The 22,629-nt window shown below is 40.6% G+C and overlaps 1 protein-coding gene across 3 annotated transcripts in view; it reads right to left on the bottom strand.

Annotated features, from left to right (window-relative positions):
* The window catches only part of CCNYL1 (cyclin Y like 1), a 36,702-nt gene extending 18,483 nt beyond the window's left edge, over window positions 1-18,219 (bottom strand). The window contains exons 1-3 of one of the 3 annotated variants that reach the window (XM_030324737.1): window positions 17,903-18,219; window positions 5,942-6,016; window positions 4,233-4,267 (exon numbers count right to left, since the gene is read on the bottom strand). In XM_030324737.1, the coding sequence (XP_030180597.1) occupies window positions 4,233-4,267; window positions 5,942-6,016; window positions 17,903-18,128 (336 nt within the window). In that variant the 5' untranslated portion in view covers window positions 18,129-18,219. The remainder of the gene's footprint in view (window positions 1-4,232; window positions 4,268-5,941; window positions 6,017-17,902) is intronic. The other 2 variants (XM_030324736.1, XM_030324734.1) reach the window with 2 other exon arrangements.
* Window positions 18,220-22,629: the final 4,410 nt, after the last annotated feature.

Raw genomic sequence — 22,629 nt, 5'->3', positions numbered from 1 at the left:
AAACTCTGGTAGGACAAATCTCTTCCTTAAAGTAAGGCCAATAACTGAGAAGTCAAAATGGCAGCATTCAATACCACAAAATACCAACAATTTTAGTGCTTAGTTTGTTGGGTTTTATTTTTGTTTCTGTTTTTTTACTAATTCAGATGAGCCTTCCTTCCTCCTATTAATATAAAATAGGGTTTGCCATCCTGTCATACTCTCCCACTGGCATCCTCCTCAAATACAAGACAGATGGGGCAGAGAAAAAATCTAGTTGATACTTTTTAAATTATAGAGCATTTAAAAACTGCCAGCAGCCAATAATCAGAAATATCCACATGGCATATAAAAACGCCACTTCACTTATTAATAAAAAATTCCAGACATTATATTTTTGAAAAGTATCACTAACTTCTCCTTTAAGCCAGAAATGTTCAACTGTATCTAAAACTGTTATGTTCCTTAAGCTATTCAGCTAATATGTAATTTACTTTAAGAATCTCAAAAAATACAGCATGAAAATGAAAATTAATTCATTTAAATACTTTCATTCTAGGGGTGCCTGGGTGGCTCAGTCCCCTAAGTGACTTCGGCTCAGGTCATGACCTCGCAAGTCCGTGAGTTCCAGCCCCGCATCGGGCTCTGTGCTGACAGCTCAGAGCCTGGAGCCTGCTTTGGATTCTGTGTCTCCCTCTCTCTCTGTCCCTCCCCCACTCATGCTCTGTCTCTGTCTCTAAAAAATAAATGTTAAAAAAAAAATTCTAAATGGGAAGAAAGTTATGTTTTTAGGCCACTACTACTGGGTATAATATAGTGTATATTACATCATAAGAAAAGTCAATTCTGACCAAAAACCTACACTGGGGAGCTATAAAAAGAATAGGAAGAAAATGCACCAAAGTGTAGACTAGTTGGTAAAGCTTTGGGTTGGTTATATTTACTCCCACTTTCCTCCATTAAAAATTTTTTTTCTGGGACACCTGGGTGGCTCAGTCAGTTAAGCGTCTGACTTCGGCTCAGGTCATGATCTCATGGTATATGGGTTGGAGCTCCACATCAGGCTCTGTGCTGACAGCTCAGAGCCTGGAGCCTGGTTTGGATTTTGTGTCTGCCTCTCTCTCTGCTCCTCCCCTGCTGTGCTCTGTCTCTCAAAAATACATGTTTAAAAATTTTTTTTCTATTATAAATGTATATTGGTTTGTCTCTAAAAATATTAGTGTGAAACATTAAGAAATTTTAATTACATGTGGCCTTATAGCCATATTGGGCAGGGGAGGGAGTTAGTGAATCAGGAACTTACTGTCTACTAACTAGATCTAACCAAAGAAACATTGAATACTTCCCCATCAGTCCAGGCCTACTTTTCAGTATTCAGTAATATCCAATATTCAACTAGAGAGTGGCAGAATTAAGTCTCTGAGCAAAGCCTGGATATATTAGCTGTAATTACTTATTAGCTTAAAATTAGCTGAAATTTTAAGACAATTGTCTTCTAAGGTTAAAGGCTTAACTGTTGGTGGCTTACAGCCTCAATAAACTATACTGACAAACACAGGGTTATAAAATGCAAATACTAAAAAAAAAAACCAAAAAAACAAAAAAACAAAACCAAAGAGCAAAAAACAGTACTGGCAGTGTAGTGTTCATAGATATTATTTCAGTGGTCACTAGAAGAGACAAAGGCAGGATTTATCTTCATTGAGCACTAACAGAATAGGTGGGCTTTTACAATCTTTACAACAAAAGGAGAGGTTATTTCATAGACTTAAGGTTCAATGGCAAAGACTAGAAAATAATCACACCTAGAAGTCTAGGAAGTCACAACCCAAAACTTACCATCAAAGGTCAAGTACCTGTTGAAATCCTGCCCCCGCCCACTGACTTTTCCATTGTGCCTACTGCTGAAGTTCACTTTTGTGTCTCCCCTTTTTCACAGGACAAGTTTTGTCTTTCTTGCAATATAACTTAAAAATTCCCAGCACTTTACGCATTAATAAAAACTACGCTTTATCTATGTTGTGCATTAATGGGGCAATATGACAAGGTGCATGGTTTGAATTGTTAACCAAAGCCTTAGTAGAAAAGTATAATACGCAAATTACAGGGATAACCAAAAATACTGTCTGATTTAATATGATTAACTGTATTAAATTAAAACAGATTCTAAGTTTGAGTTAAACATGGTAAACGATCACGTATCTATTTCCGCTCCCCCTCCTTTCAGAGGTTACACACAACACAGGATAAACAGCAGGTGATTTTTAACGTGTGAAAGATGAGCTGACTAGACAAAGGAATGGCAGGTGACATGGAAGAACACAGAAAACACAACCAGGATGCTACAGGAACAGGAACAAGAAAGCCAGTTGTCTTAAGAAGCCACGGCAGGCTCAGAATTCAGAGGCTCAACCCCAAATCTCCACAGTGAGGCCCATCAGTTAACAAGGACTTCCAATGAGATCTGAGATAGGCAGGGACCACTACACATTTAAGAGAAGCCTCCAACAAGAGACTGAAACAGGAAAAAGAAACTGATAGGAATGATAAAATTAAGAAGCAAATGAAACTTAAAAAACTCTTAAAAGCCCTCAGAAAGACAAGAAATTGCATTGGTGAAAGAATTAAAATATGATAAGTAAGCATAATAAGAATAATAATGCTATAAATAAAAATCATTTAAAGGTCATTTTTTGAGACCTTTATAAATTAAAAATAAGATAAAACTAAGTATTCAAGAGAAGGGTCAGAGCATAAAGTCAAGAAAATCTCTAGGAAGTAGAACAAAAAGACAAAATGAAAACAGAAGGGGAAAAGATTAGAGATCCATGCAGCAATACTGGTCTAAGAGGCCCAACATCTGAATAACAGAAAATACCAAAACAGAATAAATAAATAAATAAATAAATTAATTAATTACTTTACTAGGAGGAGGGATGGTCTACAGACTTACTGGCCCCAATAAAATGAAAAGGTCCATACCAAACCATATTATGAAATTTCAGAATCCCAGGGACAGGGAAGGTACTCAAAGGTTCCAGAGAAAGAAGGGATGAGGAAACAATGACTAAAATCAATAATGCACAATGTCAATAGACTTATGAGCAACACTGTAAATGAGAAGACAAAAGAGAAATGTCTGTAGAACTGCCAAAATTAGTTTCAACCTAGAATTCTATACTTTCTCAAACAGGAGTTTGAGACAGGCTAGATCTCTAAGAACTTCTGCCCATTCCTAGAAAAATGGACTCCAGTAAAACAAGGGCATTTAACAAGACAAAGGGAAACAAAGATTCTAGGACACAGGGGGACCCAAAACATGACAGTAGTTATGTGAGATCCCAGATGACTTCAAGGAGATATCCTAGGAAAACAGACACAGAGCTGGCCTAGCAAAAACCAGTCTACTCTACTGGAGTAGAATGACAAAAGGCTGTCTCCAAGAAAAAAAATGGAACAGATGTGTTTTAGTAAACGAAAAATATTTTTGATAGACATGTGACAAATGTTACAGCATTTGGGGGAAAAATAGCTGTTAGAAAATAGGCAAGTGAATATCGTCAGGAAATTAATTCCACACACACAAAAAATGGGGTATGTGAAAGTAGGAAGGCCCGCCAGGGAGCTACTTACAGCATTTGGCTGTGTGAGATCATGTTGGCTAGGAAAATGGGGACTGGATTACCCTGGAGAAGTGCTGAAGTGCTCAGGTTTCAGAAATGTTTAAGAAAAAGGATGAAGTGTATACAGGAGAAGGCAGAGAACTACATGGCTCAGCAGTGAGTATCTGCACAGTCATAAGAAAACATTGGTGCTGATTTAATAAGAACCATGATACAGGCTGAGGGAACAGAGGGAGGGAGGTAAGGCCAAGGTGAGTGAGGGAGCTAAGCTTTCACCTGGCATGACAGCAAGTGGATAGAGAGCGCTACAAATTAACTTGGTATATTTTTGTTACTTTGGTTAAAAAATAAGATTAAAAAATTAAAGCGAACAAACTGAAGGTAGAACTTTATATCACAATCATGTTTTTAAAATTTAAGTCAAATGTCAGGACCCTTAAAAAATGAGGATTACTAAGCCAAAGACTTTCCTGAATACATTTCATAATGAGGAAAATAGAAGAGATTTAGAAAACCTACAAAAAGAGGTCCACACTAACAATACTGGATCCATTACATTTTTTAGGAATAATGGCAGACACATTTTTAATTCAAACTATTAATTTTTTAACTTTTCAACTGTTTACTTACATGGTTTAAATGGTTGCTCTTCCTCTTTTCTCGCACTAAGAATAAAAAAGATTAACTGATCAATTCTGATACAAATGCCATAGAAAAGTAAAAGTAGCTGCTAATTATCTGATGGATTACCAACATACAAAAGGAGATCAAATTCCATTTTTAAAATATAATTTCCAACAAAATTCATAATTTAGATCACCTAGCAAGATGAATCCTATAGTAAAATCTAAAGACTTAGTTTTACTTTTTGACTCGGCAGATATTCCCTGTTAGGTACAAATGAAAGGCTCCCCACGTACAAAAGAAAAGGACAAAGCAAACCACACCAGGTAAAAATTTAGCTAATAAAAATGTTTATCTGTTCTATATCTGAACCACTACACAGTAGTATTTTCTAATTCTCTCTATATAGCTTACTTTAGTTACCAGGATCTGCCAGCTCTAAGAACCAGTCTCTGGCCAGGCACTGATCTGTAGATGCATCTGTATCCTGGAAGCATCCTGAAGCACTTATTGGTAATCTACTAATACAGCTTACTAAAAAATAAATGGGTCATTACACAACTGGAAAGTAATCTACCTTAAATTTATATTTTAATGAGTATGTTAACCTAACTGGACATATCTACAGCACACAAAATCACTTTGCTCTAACAAAGGACAGCAGTAGAATAAAAGGGTCCAATGAGGGTCTCGGGCCACACTTTGTTTCCCACACTGTCTCCTTTAATGTGGCGTGACATCAGAGGTACGCACTCCTTATGACTGAGGCGAGAGAGACATGAGATAGCTTTTAACTGTCTCCACACTGTCTGTATCAGGTGGGCAATCCATGTTTCTGGATGAACCTGAGAAATACAGCAATGCTAACCAGAAGTGATCTGCTTGCGATAGGCTAAGTACACACACTATGAACATGCAGGTTAAAACACTCCATTATTTATTGTGCTGCATCACTTCAAATATTATGGAACCCTCACTTCTTTTATTTCTGTCATAATCAACTGAAAAACTTGGTCACGTATGGCTTTTTAGTTCAAATAAATGAGGATTTAACATAACATTAAGGAAAATAAGCAGGAAAGCAGGAGTGCTAAAAAATCTCCAGTTCAGACTCCCATTCTAAATCAAGGGCACAGGCAATGTATACTAGTTTCACTTGTGGAAGCGAACCTTCTAGGAAACCCCACAGGCTATGTTTGTTCCTACAAATCCTGCCACATCACTACGTTAGGATGAGGAAGTTTTGAATAGCTCAGAAGTTCCGAATGGCATAAATGTGGATGTGAGATAGGCTTGTTTGGTTGAGCACTGTGTAAAATGGGGCCAGAATCACAGATTTAATCCCCATAAATTGATGATTTTTTAAATTTGTTAAATGAAAACCAAACTGTGGCCTAAATCCTATCACTCATCTCTAAAATGTGTGCTCTTTGGAACAGGGGAAAAAGACAAAGTGGTATGAGTTAGACCACATCTAAATCATGTGGTCAACCGACTGTGTTGATAAAGAGGTGGCAAATGTGTGAACAGTCCACGTGTTCTGCCAACTAAATCAGTGACAACGAAAGTATATCATCACATATTAAAATAAGTGAATACATGAAAAAGTGAAACACTTAAACCAACGTATGAGTTCTTCTAGGTTCCTTCTATAATACACAAAACAAAGACGGTTTTCAATCTTTTTTTCAGAAGAAAAAAAAATACTGTCTTACCATCCGTTTGAGATTTGCTCAGGAAAATTGTGCTTGCCCTTGGATGGTCAGAAGGGTTTGATTCCAAAGCTAAGTCTGTATAGGAAGAAAAGGTATGATGGTTTGAGTAGAAAAAGACATGATTTTAAAAATAGCTACACATCAATTTGAATCACTTAGCAGTCTTGGGAAGAGTTTTTAGTAATGACAAAAAGCCAATTTTAGTAACAGGAACAATATAAAAAATATACCAGGACACTGCAAAATTGTAGAATCTCTCCACACATGTGGAATAAAACCAGGCTATGTCTTAGACTTTTATTCTAACTTGCACCTAAATAACCTATGCAACTTTTAGATGAAATATGTGCCTTCCCCCTCCTACTTACTAAAAATCCCATTACCATCCTTTAAGCTGATATTAACAGCATATTCTAGAAACAGTCCCAAGAAGCAAGTTATGCTGTGGCTAATTACTGTCAGATACCAGCTCAATATATCAAATGTGCCAAAACCAAACAAGTTGCTTTTGGCAAGCTTGTGTTCCTTAGATAATCAAATGGCTAATTCTAACTCCATTCAACAAATGAACTCACTGAATTAGCTGTGGTTTATGTAGGGAGCTATACACAGGAAGAATTAAGAGGACTGTATGTATACAAGGTTCAGTGTTCTCATCTTTAGGTACACTTCCATAATAGCAAGTGGTTTTTAACTTTTGCCCTTGATTTCTAAAGCCAAACTCTTGCTTCTTCTGTCCATGCTGCATGATTCATTTGGGGCTTCAATAAGAGTACTTTCTGGAGCAGATCATGAGGCTACTTGTAAAAAATTTTTCCCATGCCTATGTAAAAGGTGTGTCTGTCTATAGTCCATCCTGCACCAAGGTGGGAAAAAGTCTCTCTATTCATGCAAGAATACAAAAACAGGTCCTTGAATTTTCATAGAACAAGGTTTGCCACCATACAGGAACCAAAGTTGTCATATAAAAAACAAAACAAAACCAAAAACCTCTGGTGTGTCTAAGATTCCAAATAAAATGATCCCTGCATTTCCTCAAGATGTTTAGTGAGAGGGGCGCCTGGGTGGCGCAGTCGGTTAAGCGTCCGACTTCAGCCAGGTCACGATCTCGCGGTCCGGGAGTTCGAGCCCCGCGTCGGGCTCTGGGCTGATGGCTCAGAGCCTGGAGCCTGTTTCCGATTCTGTGTCTCCCTCTCTCTCTGCCCCTCCCCCGTTCATGCTCTGTCTCTCTCTGTCCCAAAAATAAACAAACGTTGAAAAAAAAAAATTTAAAAAAAAAATAAAAAAAATAAAAAAAAAGATGTTTAGTGAGAGTCTGGTAGGCAAAGCAGTTTGAGCAAAAATAGGAAATGCACAAATAGGTTTTGTCTGGTTCCATATAATCTTTGCTCTTTTTAAGCTCTGAAATATATTTTTGGGTTACTTCATTGTGTTTGACAAGACAGCTTGATATTTCTATCAAATAAATGACTTTCATATTGCAACAACCTTTGTAAGAACCACTCAAAATTATCTTAAAAAGGAAAAAAAAAAACCCCCACAAAACTTTATGACACTCAGCAATGTCCATCTCAAAGCATTTAGTCAATCTTGTAAGAAACTGGACCAAGATCCTGACAGAGTATGGTTAAGAAACCACATAATAATTGTTCTGTTTTTAAAAGGGGTGTTGGCAGTTCAATCAAAAAAAAAAATTTTTTTTTTGAGCATATGACTTTGTCTCAGATCATGATCCCGCATTGGTGGGTTTGAGCTCCGCATCGGGCTCTGTGCTGACAGCTTGGAGCCTGGAGCTTGCTTTAGATTCTGTGTCTCCCTCTCTCTGCCCCTACCCTGCTCATGCTCTGTCTCCTTCCATCTCTCAAAAAATAAAATATTAAAATTTTTTTTTCTTTAAACACTATCTGTGGCTATTAGAGAATCAAAATGTCCAATGATATATTAAAAAACTAATCATTCTTACAGTGAATCCTGTCTAATTCAGCATTTCATAAAATTTATCTACCTAGAATCCTTTTTTCTTCCAAGTAATATAGTTAGAATCTTGCACAAACATCATTTGGGACTTCCTGGTTTAACAGGAATCTGAACCATCCATTTTAATGGTGCTGCCAGCACTAGAAATTTACATAGCTAAACATAGCTTTGTTCTTCATGGAAATTCCTTCACTGAATTTGAAGTTTGTTAAAACTGCTTTTGGAGAAACTATTCAACATTTTTATGTAAAATACCCATAAAAATTAAACTTTTTTCACATATTTGAAAAATGAGACAGTGTCAGCTATTGGGAAAATAAATGAATTCAGCTGTGCTCAAAGCGACAAAGACTCTCACAGCTGCCTCTAACCTAAAGCTTCCAAAAGAGTTCATGACCAACTTCCTACCAAAAAGAAAGCAAATATACTGCATTTGAATCCAAAAAATAAACAGAAATGTTTGCAGAAGTAAACATACTATGTATCAGTGCCTATGGCACCACAGAAGTTTAATTAAATCTTTTCAATGGGGGGGCACCTGAATGGCTCAATTAAGTATCCGACTTCGGCTCAGGTCATGATCTCACGGTTTGTGGGTTTGAGCCCCACATCAGGCTCCGTGCGTACAGCTCAGAACCTGGAGCCTGCTTTGATTCTGCATCTCCCTCTCTCTCTACACTTCCTCTGCTCTCGCCCACTCTCTCTCTCTCTCTCAAAAATAAATAAACATTTTTAAAAATTAGGAAAAAAAATTAGGGGTGCCTGGGTGGCTCAGCTGGTTAAGCATCCAACTCTTGGTTTGGGCTCAGGTCATGAGTTCAAGCCCCACATCGGGCTCCATGCTGACAGTGCAGAGTCTGCTTGGGGTTCTATCTCTCCCCCTTTCTCTGCCCTTCCCTCGTGCTCTCTCTCTCTCTCTCAAAAGTAAATAAACTCAAAAAAAAATTTTTTTAAGTTAAAAAAAATTAAATCCAGGAAAAAGAAGTACCAGAATCAAAGGAGAAGAAGCAGGCTACACATGTACACACAGCCCAAACCAAGATGTTCTACTACCGATCTAAGTACAAAAATCAAGAGCTGGGATAAAAGAAATGGCAACGTGCAGGAACAAAGCAAAATTAGCCCAAGCGACAAGAAGTAAACTGGCACTGCCCCTACTCCACCTAGAGTTCTAGGGTGGCACGTGCCCTGGGACTTCCAAAGAACCACTGAGCAAGGCCAAGCTGTGGGCTCCCAGCTAGCTTGGAGCTGTCCCATGTTTCCTTTGCTATCATTGGGGGAGGGGGACCTTGCTAGGAGATATCAAGAGAAGAGAGCAGAACTGAGACAGGTTCTAAGAAGGCCATTTAATTCCTGGGTCAAGTGGTACCCAGTTTACTCCATGAACTCTGGTTATAGGAGTCAATATTGTTTTTAAAAAATTTTAAGATCAATTTTAATTTGTCACTGAAAGGGATCTGGTTAATCGGCAGTAATGATGATCACATTAAAGGTGCAAATAGATAAAACTCACTTGCTCACTCCTTTAACAAATATCATGAACAAAAATTTACAAGAGTCAAAATAATACTTTGTTTAAAAATTACTCATAAACTCACAACCATTACTTGTTACTTATACTCTTTAAAAAAAAAAAAAGAAAAACAACTGTAATCAGTGTACCATTTATGTCCTATTTTGTTACTGACAAGTGATCTTTACCCCATTCCAGTATATTTATTGTTTAATGTATATACAATGGCCTACCAAGTATTATTCCTATACTTTACTTAGCCAATCCCTATTCTTAGGGTTTAGGTGCTTACAAACTTCTTATATTATGAGGGAAATCTTCATATACAAAGTTTTTAAAAAACAATTTTGTTTTTTATCTCCTTAGGAAAGATCTCCAAAATAGGATGACTAGGCCACATGTTTAGATCATTGTCATGGCTCAATGTATTGCTGAGTTGCTTTCTAAAGAAAGGGGGGGGGGGTAGGGATATTAGTGTATAATGCTATCAACTCTACCAGTTTCAGCTCCTACCCCGGCTTTGATTACTTGAAAGAAAAGATTCCTACTGATAAAAATGAGGAAGTCCACAGTCTCTAATTTGCATTTCTCTGATTACACAGTTTGACTATTTTCCCCACAGTTAACAGTGCTATTGCCACTTTGGTAAGTTGCTATGATTTGTATATACTGTATGTATTACACCTACTAAGACCCTGATGTTGTCAGTCTTCATGAGGTTTTCGGAAAATAGTAACCTTCTGTCTTTAGCCTGCGACAGTTGTCTATATAACCTGCACTTTTTGCTAATGACAAAAACCACATTGCTACTTTATAGAATGGATATTTAAGCCACTAGACTGTAAACTCAGATACACACACACATTTCCGTGCTGTCCATTACTGTCTTCTCAAGCACCTAAGATAACTATGCGAAATCATACTATCACAAAGGTCATACTGCCAACTATTAAGCAAAGCATTACCACCTCCCACCACCATGCACTCACATATTCATGCAAGCACACGCAGTGAGAGAGATGGCATGAAATTACTATACATCTTGTATGCGAATCTGGCCCAAAATTATTTCTTTGGACGCCTCTAAGAATTTTTTTTTTTAATTTTTTTTCAACATTTTTATTTATTTTTGGGACACAGAAAGACAAAGCATGAACGGGGGAGGGGCAGAGAGAGAGGGAGACACAGAATTGGAAACAGGCTCCAGGCTCTGAGCCATCAGCCCAGAGCCCGACGCGGGGCTCGAACTCACGGACCGCGAGATCGTGACCTGGCTGAAGTCGGACGCTTAACCGACTGCGCCACCCAGGCGCCCCCTAAGAATTTTTTAAGTAATCTCCACACCCAATGTGGGGCTTGAACCCATGACCCCGAGGATCAAGACTCACATGCTCTTCAGACTGAGCCAGCCAGGCGCCCCACGAATGTTTTTAACCTAAGAGAAATATTCCTGAGTTCATGATTAGAGGTTATGATTAAAATTGTATTTTAATACCCATCACTTTTTTTTTAAATCAATTTAAATTGCAACTTAATTTGACAGCATGACAGGTTGAAGCAGGAAAAGTAGAACTTCAGAAAAAAATTAAACTTGGGTCTTAATATAAATACAGAGGAAATCTGTAAAACCATTGACATCCAATACTGCTTTTCCCCTAAGATTCTATCAGTTATACAACGCACAGATGTTAAAAATGTGAAAACACAGGCAACTTAGAATAAAGGAAATGCATTATTAGAGGCTAAATGTGGCAAAATTAGGCAACTAGAAACTGTCAGTAAATGATTTTTCCTTGTCAAAATATTAGAGGGAGAAGGCAGTGACCAGGAAACGACCTGACAGAGCAGCATATTTCACAAAGCGATTGATTTCAATATATTGATTTCAATATATCCCAATTAAAATAGAAGATGTCAGCAGTTTCTGGGCTAACTGCTGGGTACCTGTTCACTTAAGGCTTCCTGCATTTACTGAACTACACTATCATCCTTATACTGTACGTGCATTCATTTTATGGCCCATTAACAAAAACATTTCAAGTCTTACAATCGCCATGTGATTTTATCTGAGTCCACACTTTTCCACCCCAGTCAGGTAATTTCTACCGTATGGCCTTGAGCTGGCCTGCGTCACCAGAGGGCACACAGAGTGTTCCCGCATCCCCCAATCTACTCCTTGCTTGAGCTCTCCTTCCACTTCCTAGCCTCTGACAATCCTTCTAACTCTGGCTTTCAAACTACTGTACCTGACTCTACCTTGCTTCTCAGTCTTGCCTTGTTTTAATCCTCAACCCATGGTTTGGTGACTCTAACTGAGATGTGACATTTCATACAGTGAAGTACACCTTTCTTCCTTTATATATTTCTAAAGACTATTTTTTCTCAGTTTCCTGAACTTTTAAGTACATTTCTGGGTTGCAAGTTACCTCTATTTCATTTTACATTGTGCAATGTTAATATTTTAATTCTAAAGCTTAATTATTTTAATACACACATGCACAAAAGACTGAGGAAAAAAAGTAGTATACAGAGGCACCTAGCTGGCTCAGTATAGAGCATGTGACACTTGATCTCGGGGTTGTAGGTTTGAGACCTATGCTGGGTGTGGAGATTACTTAAAAAATAAACTCTTAAAAAAAAAAAAATAGTATCCCACAGTAGCCCGCATGATGAGTCATTCAATAAATTCTATTCCTATAGACCATGTATCTTTAATTTACATTCCTGATCTACTGTCTCATTGTTAAAACTGGGACAACTCAATTTATACCTCTCAAAGCCAGTCTTCTCATGTGTAAAACATATCATTCCTATACTACGTAACTCAACTTTGTGAGGAGCAAAAGAAATGTAAGAGCAATCTATATATCATCTAAAGCACAATAAATGACAAAGCTTTCACAAATGAACTCAAAAGCAAAAAGTGAATATTTAGCATTTCACTGGAAAGTGTATGAAATGTCCACTCATTACTCATACCCAAATATCATCTTAAGCAAATATGTGCTTTGGCTGCCACTAAAGGGAAAGGAATAATACTCACACAATCAGTAAGAATTTCTCTCATTGATTCTGGTTTCTTTAAGCAAATATGCATTTCTCTTGCTTCTGTCATGCAGATTACTGTATGTCCTCTCCTTGTTTTTTTCATGCAACATATCCTGGAGATCACTTCATAGCAGTGAAGACAGACCTTGATCTTTTTTTTACAGCTCCATAGCTATCTACTATGTAGATGCAACACTTGATTTTACTAGCCCCTTACTGGACATACAAGGTACTAACGATATTTTGCTTTTGAAAATAATGCAACAAAACCTTTGTGAATATGTGGTTTCATATCTGTGGGGTATATCTTCAGAATAAATTCCTTAGAGTAGGATTGCTGGATTTAATGTACCTGCAGTGTTGTGAGATTGTGCCAATTTCTCTTTCACAGGGTCAAACCACTTTGCATTTTCACCAGCAATACATGATTATTTCTTCACAGCCTCACCAAAGAATGTAGCATCAATGGATTTTCTCCCAACAGGAGAGAAACTACAGTATAGTTTTATTTCACATTTCTTCTATGCGTAAAAATGTTTAAAGGTTATCTGCATTTCCTTTTCTGTGACTTGCCCATCCATACGTTTGTTGCCTTTTAAATTCACTTAATTTAAGTCAGCCTATATTTTAGACCCTTATCTTCTGTTCAATTCACTGTTGGCTCTCACCTAAACTACTGCATCAGCCTTCTACCTGCTCTCCCTGACTCCAACCCATGCCTGCATTACACATTCTCACACAGTAGCTAGTCTCTTTTTCTTTCTTATTTCTTTCTTTCTTTTTTTTTTTTTTTTTTTTTTTAAGAATTAACATCATTCCCCCACATATAATCCTCCATTGGTTTCCCATTACAACTAAACGAAGATCCGTGTTTTTCAGTCAAGGCCCAATAGGCATACAAGGTCTTAACCCACGGCATTTCTCATAGCATCCCTCTCACTCTGGAGCCAGTCCATGTCTTTCTGTCCTTTGCTTGCACCAAGCATATTCCCAACTGAGGACCTCTGCAAGGAAGCCTCCTGTCCTACACCCTCCCACAGCTCCCCCTCACTTTTAAGGCTGTGTACTTGTCACTTGAGAACAGCCGTCTTTAACCACTTCAAGTAAAACTGCCCTCCCATCCTTGGCTTTCTTTCAGCACCTCACTACCTGACATTCTTTATTATTCATGTGCTGTCTGCCCCTAGGTCCTTCCAGAATGTAAGGAGTTAGGGTAGGGGCTTTGTCATGTATACCACCGGCTGCCCAGCATCTGGAACAGTGCCCAATAAACATCTGTTTCAGTGTACCCCAAACCAGTTAAGTTTCTTCCTATTTTCCCATCTCTACTAAGATTTCTTCTAATGCTTCTTTTGATTAGTCATCTTAGACTGGCATTACTTTCAGATCTCTTAGCGTAGTAGTTATTCAGAATTGAAGACACAAGACAGGCTACCAAGAACCACAAAAATCTAAAAGAGGAATTCTAACATCCAGTGAAAAACCAATGGTAACTGTAATTCAGTATAAGGACATTTAGTGTTAAACTACTTTACCCACAAAAGGACTCATCCTGCAGACTTAATTAAGTCATAAGACTTAATTTCCATATACCATCTGAATTCTAAAGGGAGGTACAATGCACCAGTTTTTAATCTGTGCCCCCTGAATAAAGCATAATAACGGGATTGTATACTGTTTTACTATAAAAGATGCCCAACCATAAGGGGTAGGTAAATGAATGGTGCTCCCACCATTCAACAGTACACTACACAGTTATGAAAAGGCATGTAGTCGAGCTACGTGCAGCTGCACGGAAATATATCCTAGAGTGCTCTCTAGGCATCAAGCACAGTGCTAGGAGCTTTAGGTCGCTGCTTTCCTTTAAAACAAAATGCTATACAGCAGTACATGAAGAGTTAGCTCATTTTTGTTAAATAAACAAAATGTTATGTTTATATACATACAGCACATTTAGGAAGAGTAAATGCCAAAATATTAATAAAAGTTCTGGATATTCTAAGTGAATGACTTTTTTATATTTTCTAAATCTTTTATATCAAATGCTTATTGTCATTTAAAAAAGCCAAAAAAAAAAAACCAAAAAAAAAACAAAAAAAAGGAGGGTTTAAAATAGCTACTGGAAAGAGGAAAGATCCGTTGCTCAGAGGTTTTTCCACATCATATTGCCAATTCCTTCCCTACTCACTCCTCGGGGGAAGGGGGAAGAAGGGGTCACTTCAGAGAGCACTCTGGCCAGCAAATCAGTGAGGCCTGTAAGGTCAGAACATAAAGACTGTATGAAAAGTTGGTAAGTAACAATAAAATTGGATAATAGGACGTATCTTATTTTGTGTCATTGATACACCAGTTAGAGTAGATACAGGGTTAGGTAAAGGCAAGGTAGTGGAGATATTCTTTAATCTTTTTTCAATGTTTGTTTATTTTGAAAGAGACACAGACAGTGAGCAGTGGAGGAGCAGAAAGAGAGAGAATCCCAAGCAGGCTCTGCAATACCAGCACAGAGCCCAAAGCAGGGCTCGAACTCACAAACCACGAGAGCATGACCTGAGCAGAAACCAAGAGTGGGATGCTTAGCTGACTGAGCCACCCAGGTGCACCTAGAAAAATTCTTTTGAGTCTATCTGAAATCTATGCTAGGTTCTTAGAATATTTCTTTGAAAAGGTTTGAAGAAATCACATTTTTCTGAAATGTTTGAGAAAAACAAGGCACAGCATTATCTATGGATGACTTTTGTCTAAGAAATGAAGTAAATAAATTCTTCATCATAGAAAAGCCAAAATGCTTTATATCTAAGTAGGTATTTCTTAGTTTCCAGGGAAACTGATATAAAATTTTCTGAAATAAAGACATTAAAAGCAAACTTTCAATGTGCCTGCACTTTAGAGTTAGTGTTCTGACCTTGTTTCTATGGAAATCTAATAGGCAAATGCTGAAATTGGGAGTTCTCTTATCACTTTATTGAACTTCAAAGAAAATTTTAAGACAAATTGAAATGAAATTTTAACTATCACGTTAAACATAAAGGGTAAATTCTATACTTACAAACTTTTTTCTTTAACTTTTTTGGTTTAATACTCCTTACAGTCCTATGCTTAAGGTACCTTACCTCATCAGCTTTTCTTTTTTTTTAAGCTTATTTGAGAAGGAGGCGGCACAAGCAGGGGAGGAACGGAGAGAGAGGGAGAGAGAGAGAATCCCAAGCAGGTTCTACACTGTCAGCACAGAGCCCTATGTGAGGCTCGAACTCACAAACCATGAGATCATGACCTGAGCTAAAACCAAGAGTCAGATGCTTAAACGACTAAGCCTCCCAGTCATCCTTCTCATCTGCTTTTCCTAATGTTCCTCTGTCCAGCGTATTCCTGGCTTCAATTTGAGGTCACCAGAACAAACTCTTTAAAATGCATCAACCCGTTTCCCTGACAGATTAATCTAGGCTCATGGCTTCCACTTTTATCTAGTCTTACCTATTGTAATGAATGTACAGACAGGAGAGAGGTAAAAGTTGCTTTGAGTTGTGAACAATCAACCTTGAATGGTAACAGTCATGATGACTACGTTGGGATAGGTCTACCTTATGTATAAACAAGGTGAGAGCTGACTATGAGAGCTGTACAAGAGCTGAACCCAGCAATCTGTCACCTCCATGTGAGTCTCTTCTGTTTAGTAGCTGTGTTACACAGTCATTGCCCATCTCTGGGTCTCTCTTTCCTCATTAGCAACATGGGGAGAAAACCTGCAGGCTTATTTGTAGTCGGAAGGGCCAAATGAGATTGACATGAAAATGTGCTGTAAATCTTAAAAGAATTATGTAAAGGTCCCATTTGGTCTCTCATCTAACACTACCCATCTACTAACTAGTTTGTAAAATCACTCAGAAGCTTACCTTTCAACACCAAGCAGAATAGAAGTTTTCACAAGTATTCACATGCTTTGTGTTTAAACGTCCAATTAATTCATTTAATTTGTTCATTCTTTTACAATATTTGAATATTCTGAAAAAGCAGTACTTCCCCATTACAAAGCCATGTCCCTCATATGGGTGAATCCACAGGCTTAATTATTATAATTCTAAAGAGCCCCGCTGAAGTTTAAGTAGAAAAAGAGCTGTAAGACATTTCCTCTATAAGCTGTGGCATTTAAATGAAACGAATGGGCTAATGGGGCTTTAACATCTTTATGATACAATGTTTTCTACTTCAAAGAACATAAGGCTCATTAAAGAGCCACATGGTTATTAAAGAGCCACGTTGTTACTCAGAATTATTTTTACCTAGTCCTCCCTTTCCAAAATTCCAGAGGCAAAAATCAAACACTTCCTCTTTGCCCTCCCCCCTCCCCCAACCGTTTAGTCTGAAGAACTTTTACCCCAACATTCTTAAAGTTGAACAGGATTCTATTGGCAGGAGGGGGGAGGAAGGAGAGGGAGCCATGGAGACAAACATTCTGTACAAGATCTGACACTTTAACTGCCAAAGTTTATGTTACAAATTAAGGTCTAAATTTATGGTTTTTTCTCTTTGGAAACTTTCTACCAATAGCCTCATGAACCACTGCCCCGCTCATTTTTAGAACTGGCAGCATGTAAGTTAAGTCTGTTAAATCACTGAGATAGGGCAGAAGACACTTTTGTGCCAAAGTGGGAATTTTAAACTCCCTGGGTTCTCCGTTCAGTAAAAGGAAAACAAGAAACAAAAAACTACATTCTCGCAGCCCTGGCAGTAACACTTCACACTGTTCACAATGAGTTCAAGTCTCTTCTGCCATCATTTTCCTTCCGCCTTCAAACTATAGTTAGAATTAGGCAGTTTCCATCGAGGCTACTGGAAACAGCCTACTTAAGAACACCGCATAGACTTCCGCAGGCCAATCTCTATTTCGAATTTCCTACAATTCGTCCGAATCGTCCCGCGTGTCAACTACCTTAATGGTAGGAGGAAGGGTACCATCAGGCCCTTACTTGGTCCCTTTACTTAGGTAAGGATAGGCAGATGAGGTGGATACTCCCAAGTTGGGGTATTTACATTTCCACCGAGAAAGGGGAGCGCGTATACCAAAAGAGTCTTTATAAAGTCTCCGGAGACGTCCAGGAGACCCCCAAACAGGAAAGGGCTGCGGGCTGGACGGTCTCAGGCCGCGCTGGGAAACGGGAATACGGGAAAGAACTAGGCGTTCGGGCAGGGAAGAGGGAGAGAAACTGGCCGGACACGACGGGGAAAGAAGAAAGGATGGGGACGCCAGGCAGAGCCAGCCTTCATCCCCGGCGCCCAGCCCTGAGAAAGCCCGCTCCGGGCAGGAAGGAGCCCGAGGCGGCGGCTCGGTCCCGGGGGACTCCGGGGGTGGCGCAGGCCAGCGGTCCGCCAGAGAGCGGACAGCACCGGCCCCCGAGAGGGACAAGAGGGCCCCGCCTCCTCCTCACCTTCGGGCATCTCCCGGTCGCTGATGTGCTGCAGGTGGTGGCCCTCGCCGGCTCCGAAATCCAACTCGGCGGGCTCCACGGCAGCAGGCGCCGGGGCTACTGCCACCGCGTCCCCGGCCGCCGCCTCGTAGATCTCAGACTCGTAGTTTGCCTCCACCGGCCCCGTGCGCCGGCCCACCTTGGGGCTGGCATTGGGGGACACGCAACAGGTCAGCGTGTTCCCCATGGGGCGCCTCCACTCCTCGCCTGCGCTCGCCCCCGACTCCGCCGCGCTCAGCAGCTGCCCCCTCCCCCAACAATGGCGCGGTCGGCACCGGCAGCCCCGGGCTACGCCGGGGCTGTGCCGCGCATGCAGGCGCGGCCTCGCCCGCTGCCCGCCGGTACGCCCCGCCGCCGGGCCCCGGGCAGGGCTCCGGCCCCGGCCGCACCCCCGCCGCCGCGCCGCCGCCGCCGCCGCCGCCTCCCCCGAGCCAACTAGTCTGTGAGGGCGGCGACCAGCCCGGCTTATTTAAAAGGGGTGGGGACCCGACGAGCGCTGAGAAGCGCAGCCACTGCCGGCAGAGAGCGCGGTCGGAGCTCCTCCTCCTTCCGCCACCACCTCCCGACTGCCCTCCGCTGGCCTGGCTGGCGCCTGCCAACCGGAACACATTCTGCGGTCACCTGGTTACGAGGGACCAATCACACCCAGAGTTCCCTCCACGCGCCCTCCTCGGAGCGGAGGCACGTGACTCGCAGTGCCCCGCCCCCGCCCCGCCCCGCGGCTGCTCCGCCCCCCGCGCGGCGCGCCGCCGACCCCGGTTTCCATTCATCTCGCGCAGCCCGGAGCTTTCCGGTCCCGTGGGAAGCGCACCGGGCGTTAGTTACTCTAAGCCGTCCGGGTCGGTGGTCATTATAGAAAGTCTCGTTAGTAAAGAGCCGATTCCGTTAGCAACTCGATTTCACCGGGTGTGACAGCTGACTCATTTGATCGGCCACCGAACTTAGTTCCCCCCGAATTGTTGAACCGTTTTTGTAACTAAACGCTCCTCCTCTCTTGCCTTTCAAACGTTAGTTTTCGCCTACAACTTGACCACAGCAACCCCCGGAGCCCTGGTCCTCTTCTCAGTAGAGCGCTGTGGCTTTGTGTCTTGAATGAGACCCGAGGACACGTCACCCTTCACTTCTTTCTCACTAAAATAAGGAACGAACTCGTCCCTCCCGGCCCGGAAACGCTGGGTTTCACCGACTCGCTTTTCTCCCCTCTGCTTCCCCCTTTGATGGCAGGAGTTTCCAGATTTCCCTTCTTTGGCCAACAACCCACAAAGCACGATTTTCTCATACAAAATTGAGACCCACAGAGTGAGGTGGCACGGTCCTGACCTGATGGAGATGATGATAATGATAGTTAACATTTGGGTAGTGGTTAGCTAATAGCGCGCCCAACCCCATTCCAAGTTAGGTAGGTACCCGTTTAACCCTCGACAACAATCCTTGCACAGATTTTAGGGAAGAAAGTGAGACGAATTAACATTCCCAAGGCCAAGTGATTGCTCGGGTGTGGGGCCGGGATTTGAGCCCAGATATTGTGGATCCCCACAGGCGCCTTATTGTGATTACCAGAAAATAAAGGTAGAAGTAAAACTTGAGAGGAAGTGACACTGTATATCAGGATATTTATTTAAGGGAGGACAATTTTTTTTTAGTGTAGATTTGTAAATGTTTTCCCTTCACTCAACATTCTCTCCCATGTGCCCGTCACTGCATGTGGGAAACCTTCGGGCCCTCAGTGAGCTCTCAGGGATGACAAGACAAAGGCTCAGAGAGTCCAATTGTCTGAGGTCATGCTCCTGGAAAGTGCTTGTACCTGGGGTTCAAACCTAGATCTAACTGACCCCAAAGTACATGCTGGGGGAAAGAGGATGGATTTTTACCCTGGGAACACAAGACGATTGAGTAATAGGAAGCTGGCGTGTCACTATCAGATGGTTTGTCATGAGGTCACTCCCAACAATAAGGACTGAAGGATGCAAGACCAATTCAGAGACTTTATGTTCAACTAGGAGAGAAGGCAGTGGCAGTGACTGAAGTGGGGGGAAAGGACTTGAGATCTTTGGGGAGGTAGAATTGCAATACTTGATGACTGGGTATGGAGGGAGAAGTGAAGAGGGGAGGCAGAAATGGCTGCTAGGATTCTGGCTTTGAGGACTGGATAGAGAGCGGTGACTTTTTCCCAGAGAGAGAACACAGAAAGAGGAATAGGTTTGAGGAGGAAGATAATCTTTGCCCTATGAAGTGGAACATCCAAATGGAGCTCTCCGGGGGAAAGTTGGGTCTATAGCTCTTTTGACTAAGTCTGTTTTGTGATATCCCAACTTACATTTTCAAAAATTACACACATATTCAACCCCCCACAAAGTAATTGGGGTGATTTCCTAAAGTTGACATGCTGAGAATATAACATTTCCTGGTGGTTACTTTCATAGAGCAGCTTGGAATCTATGGTTTTAACAAATGGCGCATTTTATGTAAAACAAAACTGTTAAATGAAAAACTATTTACAATTGTATTGTCGTTAGAACATATAGAAAGTAATGAAGCCATGGGTACAGAAGTGATGGTCTTGAGAAGATGTGTATAATTTTAAAGATTTTTTAAAAAGGCAAACTAGGTGAATAGAGAGATTTAAGTGGCATGTAAGTGAAACCTGCAAAGGTGAGCAGTGAAGTCCAAGGACCTGAGCACTAATCAGAAAAGACTGATTGATTGGGTGAGTTCCATGAGGTGTGTGGGGGCAGGGGGGTCACATCTGCCTCTCATATCTGCAATGGCTGCATCTAGAACAGTGCCTGGTCAGTAGGCAGCAATAAGCAATTCCCTGAAGAGTCAAGTGTGGGAAAACTACAAATGCCATGGGTTATGGCAACTGGGTGATTGGGGATGTGTTGTGAGCCTGGTGGCCGGCAGTGGGCAAAGAAATGAATAGGAGTTGAGAAAGTGAAGACCCCAACTGAGAGCTTCTTTTCCTAAACATTTTGACTGAGAACAGACATGCAGTAGCAGTTAGAGGGAGATGTATGGTTAAGGGGTACATTAAGAAAAAACCATCCTCAATGATGGAGGAAAGGGAAGCAAAGAATAGTAATGTGATTTGAATTAAGCAAGAGTTTGACTCTGTGATATAACCTGAGACCTTGCATATGGCTGCTGATGGCTGAATTATCTCTTGGGATATATCTTGTGATTAGTGTTTTACATGGGTTCGGAATAAGCCCATTCATTCATTTTATTCATTCAATACCTAAGCTGTAGTAATACCACATGCCACATACTTTTTAGGTACAGAAGATGTTGTTTTGACCAAGATAAACAAGGTTCCTGTTCTCATGAAACGTATCTTCCAATAAAAGAGTCAACAAGCAGTGTTGTCCATCACATCTCAAAATCATGGCCCAGGAATAACTACTGAATCTTTATTCCAAACAGTAGGGTGGAGGAAGGGAATGGAGATTTTTAAGAAGATGCATATAGCATAGAACTTACATATCATTGACTTCAAGCTTAGCCATATGGCCACACACAGTTCTACGAAAGGATCAGAAAATGCAGTCATATAGCTGAGGAACTAATGCATAGGGAATAACTGGGCATTGGATGCTAACTCTACCCTACAATCTTAAGGTAAGATTAGAGAAGTCTCAGCTTAAAGCAAGGAAGATCACAATACAATTTCATATCCCTTTGCAAGCATATATGGAAACTTATGCAAAGAGTTCTATAGTGACTTAAGCTAAGAGGACAAAAAAAAGTGGAGAGAGGCTTAAATTATAGAATAAACTACCTCAGATACAAGAAAGATTTTATGGTGGTCAGGTGATTAGGATTACATATTATATGTGTATTGTGACTAATTGGATTCTATCTTGAGTATTGTGACTAGTTGGTCATATAGAATAGGATTTTGTGTGTAACTAATAGGTAGGGTTTCTTTGGGCAGAGTCTCCCCTTATCACCGTATTCTCAACGGCATATGTGAACAAAAATGTTAAGAATTATTATTAGACCTGATTTGATGTGGAACAACTGGACTTTTCTCATTTCTGAGTTTGGAAAATTATAATCGGTATCTTTAAGCAAGTAGGGCATTTGATAGTGCTGGCATTCATATTTAAGTAATCTATCCAGTGCCTCTTCCATCTGACTCTTTCTATACCTTCTGAACTGTTCTTCTACCTTCTCTCTTCTCATAGCATGCAGGTTTCTTTCTGTCCAGTGAGTCAGTCGAGATAAGAATGTTAATTTGAATTGATGCTCTGAAAAAAATTAAAAATGTGTTAGTTTGGCATTCCATTAAGGGCAGTTAATGTTCATTGGACACGTAGTTCTGGCCCCAAATGTCCACTGTGATTACAACTCCGAACATTAGGGCGCTAAGACAAGTTCTAGGAAGGGCCTGCAGTTTTAAGAGACTAGGAGTTTCTTTTTGCCCTTCCTGGAGCCTTTTCTCCTCTCTGCCGTTCTATGGTTTACTTGCTTCCAGTTGCATTTGTCTAAGTGCTATAGGAAATCTAAAATCTTAGCCCACAGCCGGTGCTTCCTCAGATCACCTTCCGGTAGGGCTGGAAGAGCCTTTCTCTCCTGCTGAGTGCTCCGTTCAGGATCCTGGTTTTCTACAGCAGATGCGGCTCTACCCCTAGCTCCAAGGGCTGTAACCAACCGCCTGTGATCTGCACTTCACTAGTTTCAGGAGG

The sequence above is a fragment of the Lynx canadensis genome, chromosome C1, assembly GCF_007474595.2.
Source record: "Lynx canadensis isolate LIC74 chromosome C1, mLynCan4.pri.v2, whole genome shotgun sequence".
Taxonomy (NCBI): domain Eukaryota; kingdom Metazoa; phylum Chordata; class Mammalia; order Carnivora; family Felidae; genus Lynx; species Lynx canadensis.
Note: the sequence above shows the minus strand (reverse complement) of the source record. Positions and strands in the feature narration are given on the sequence as shown.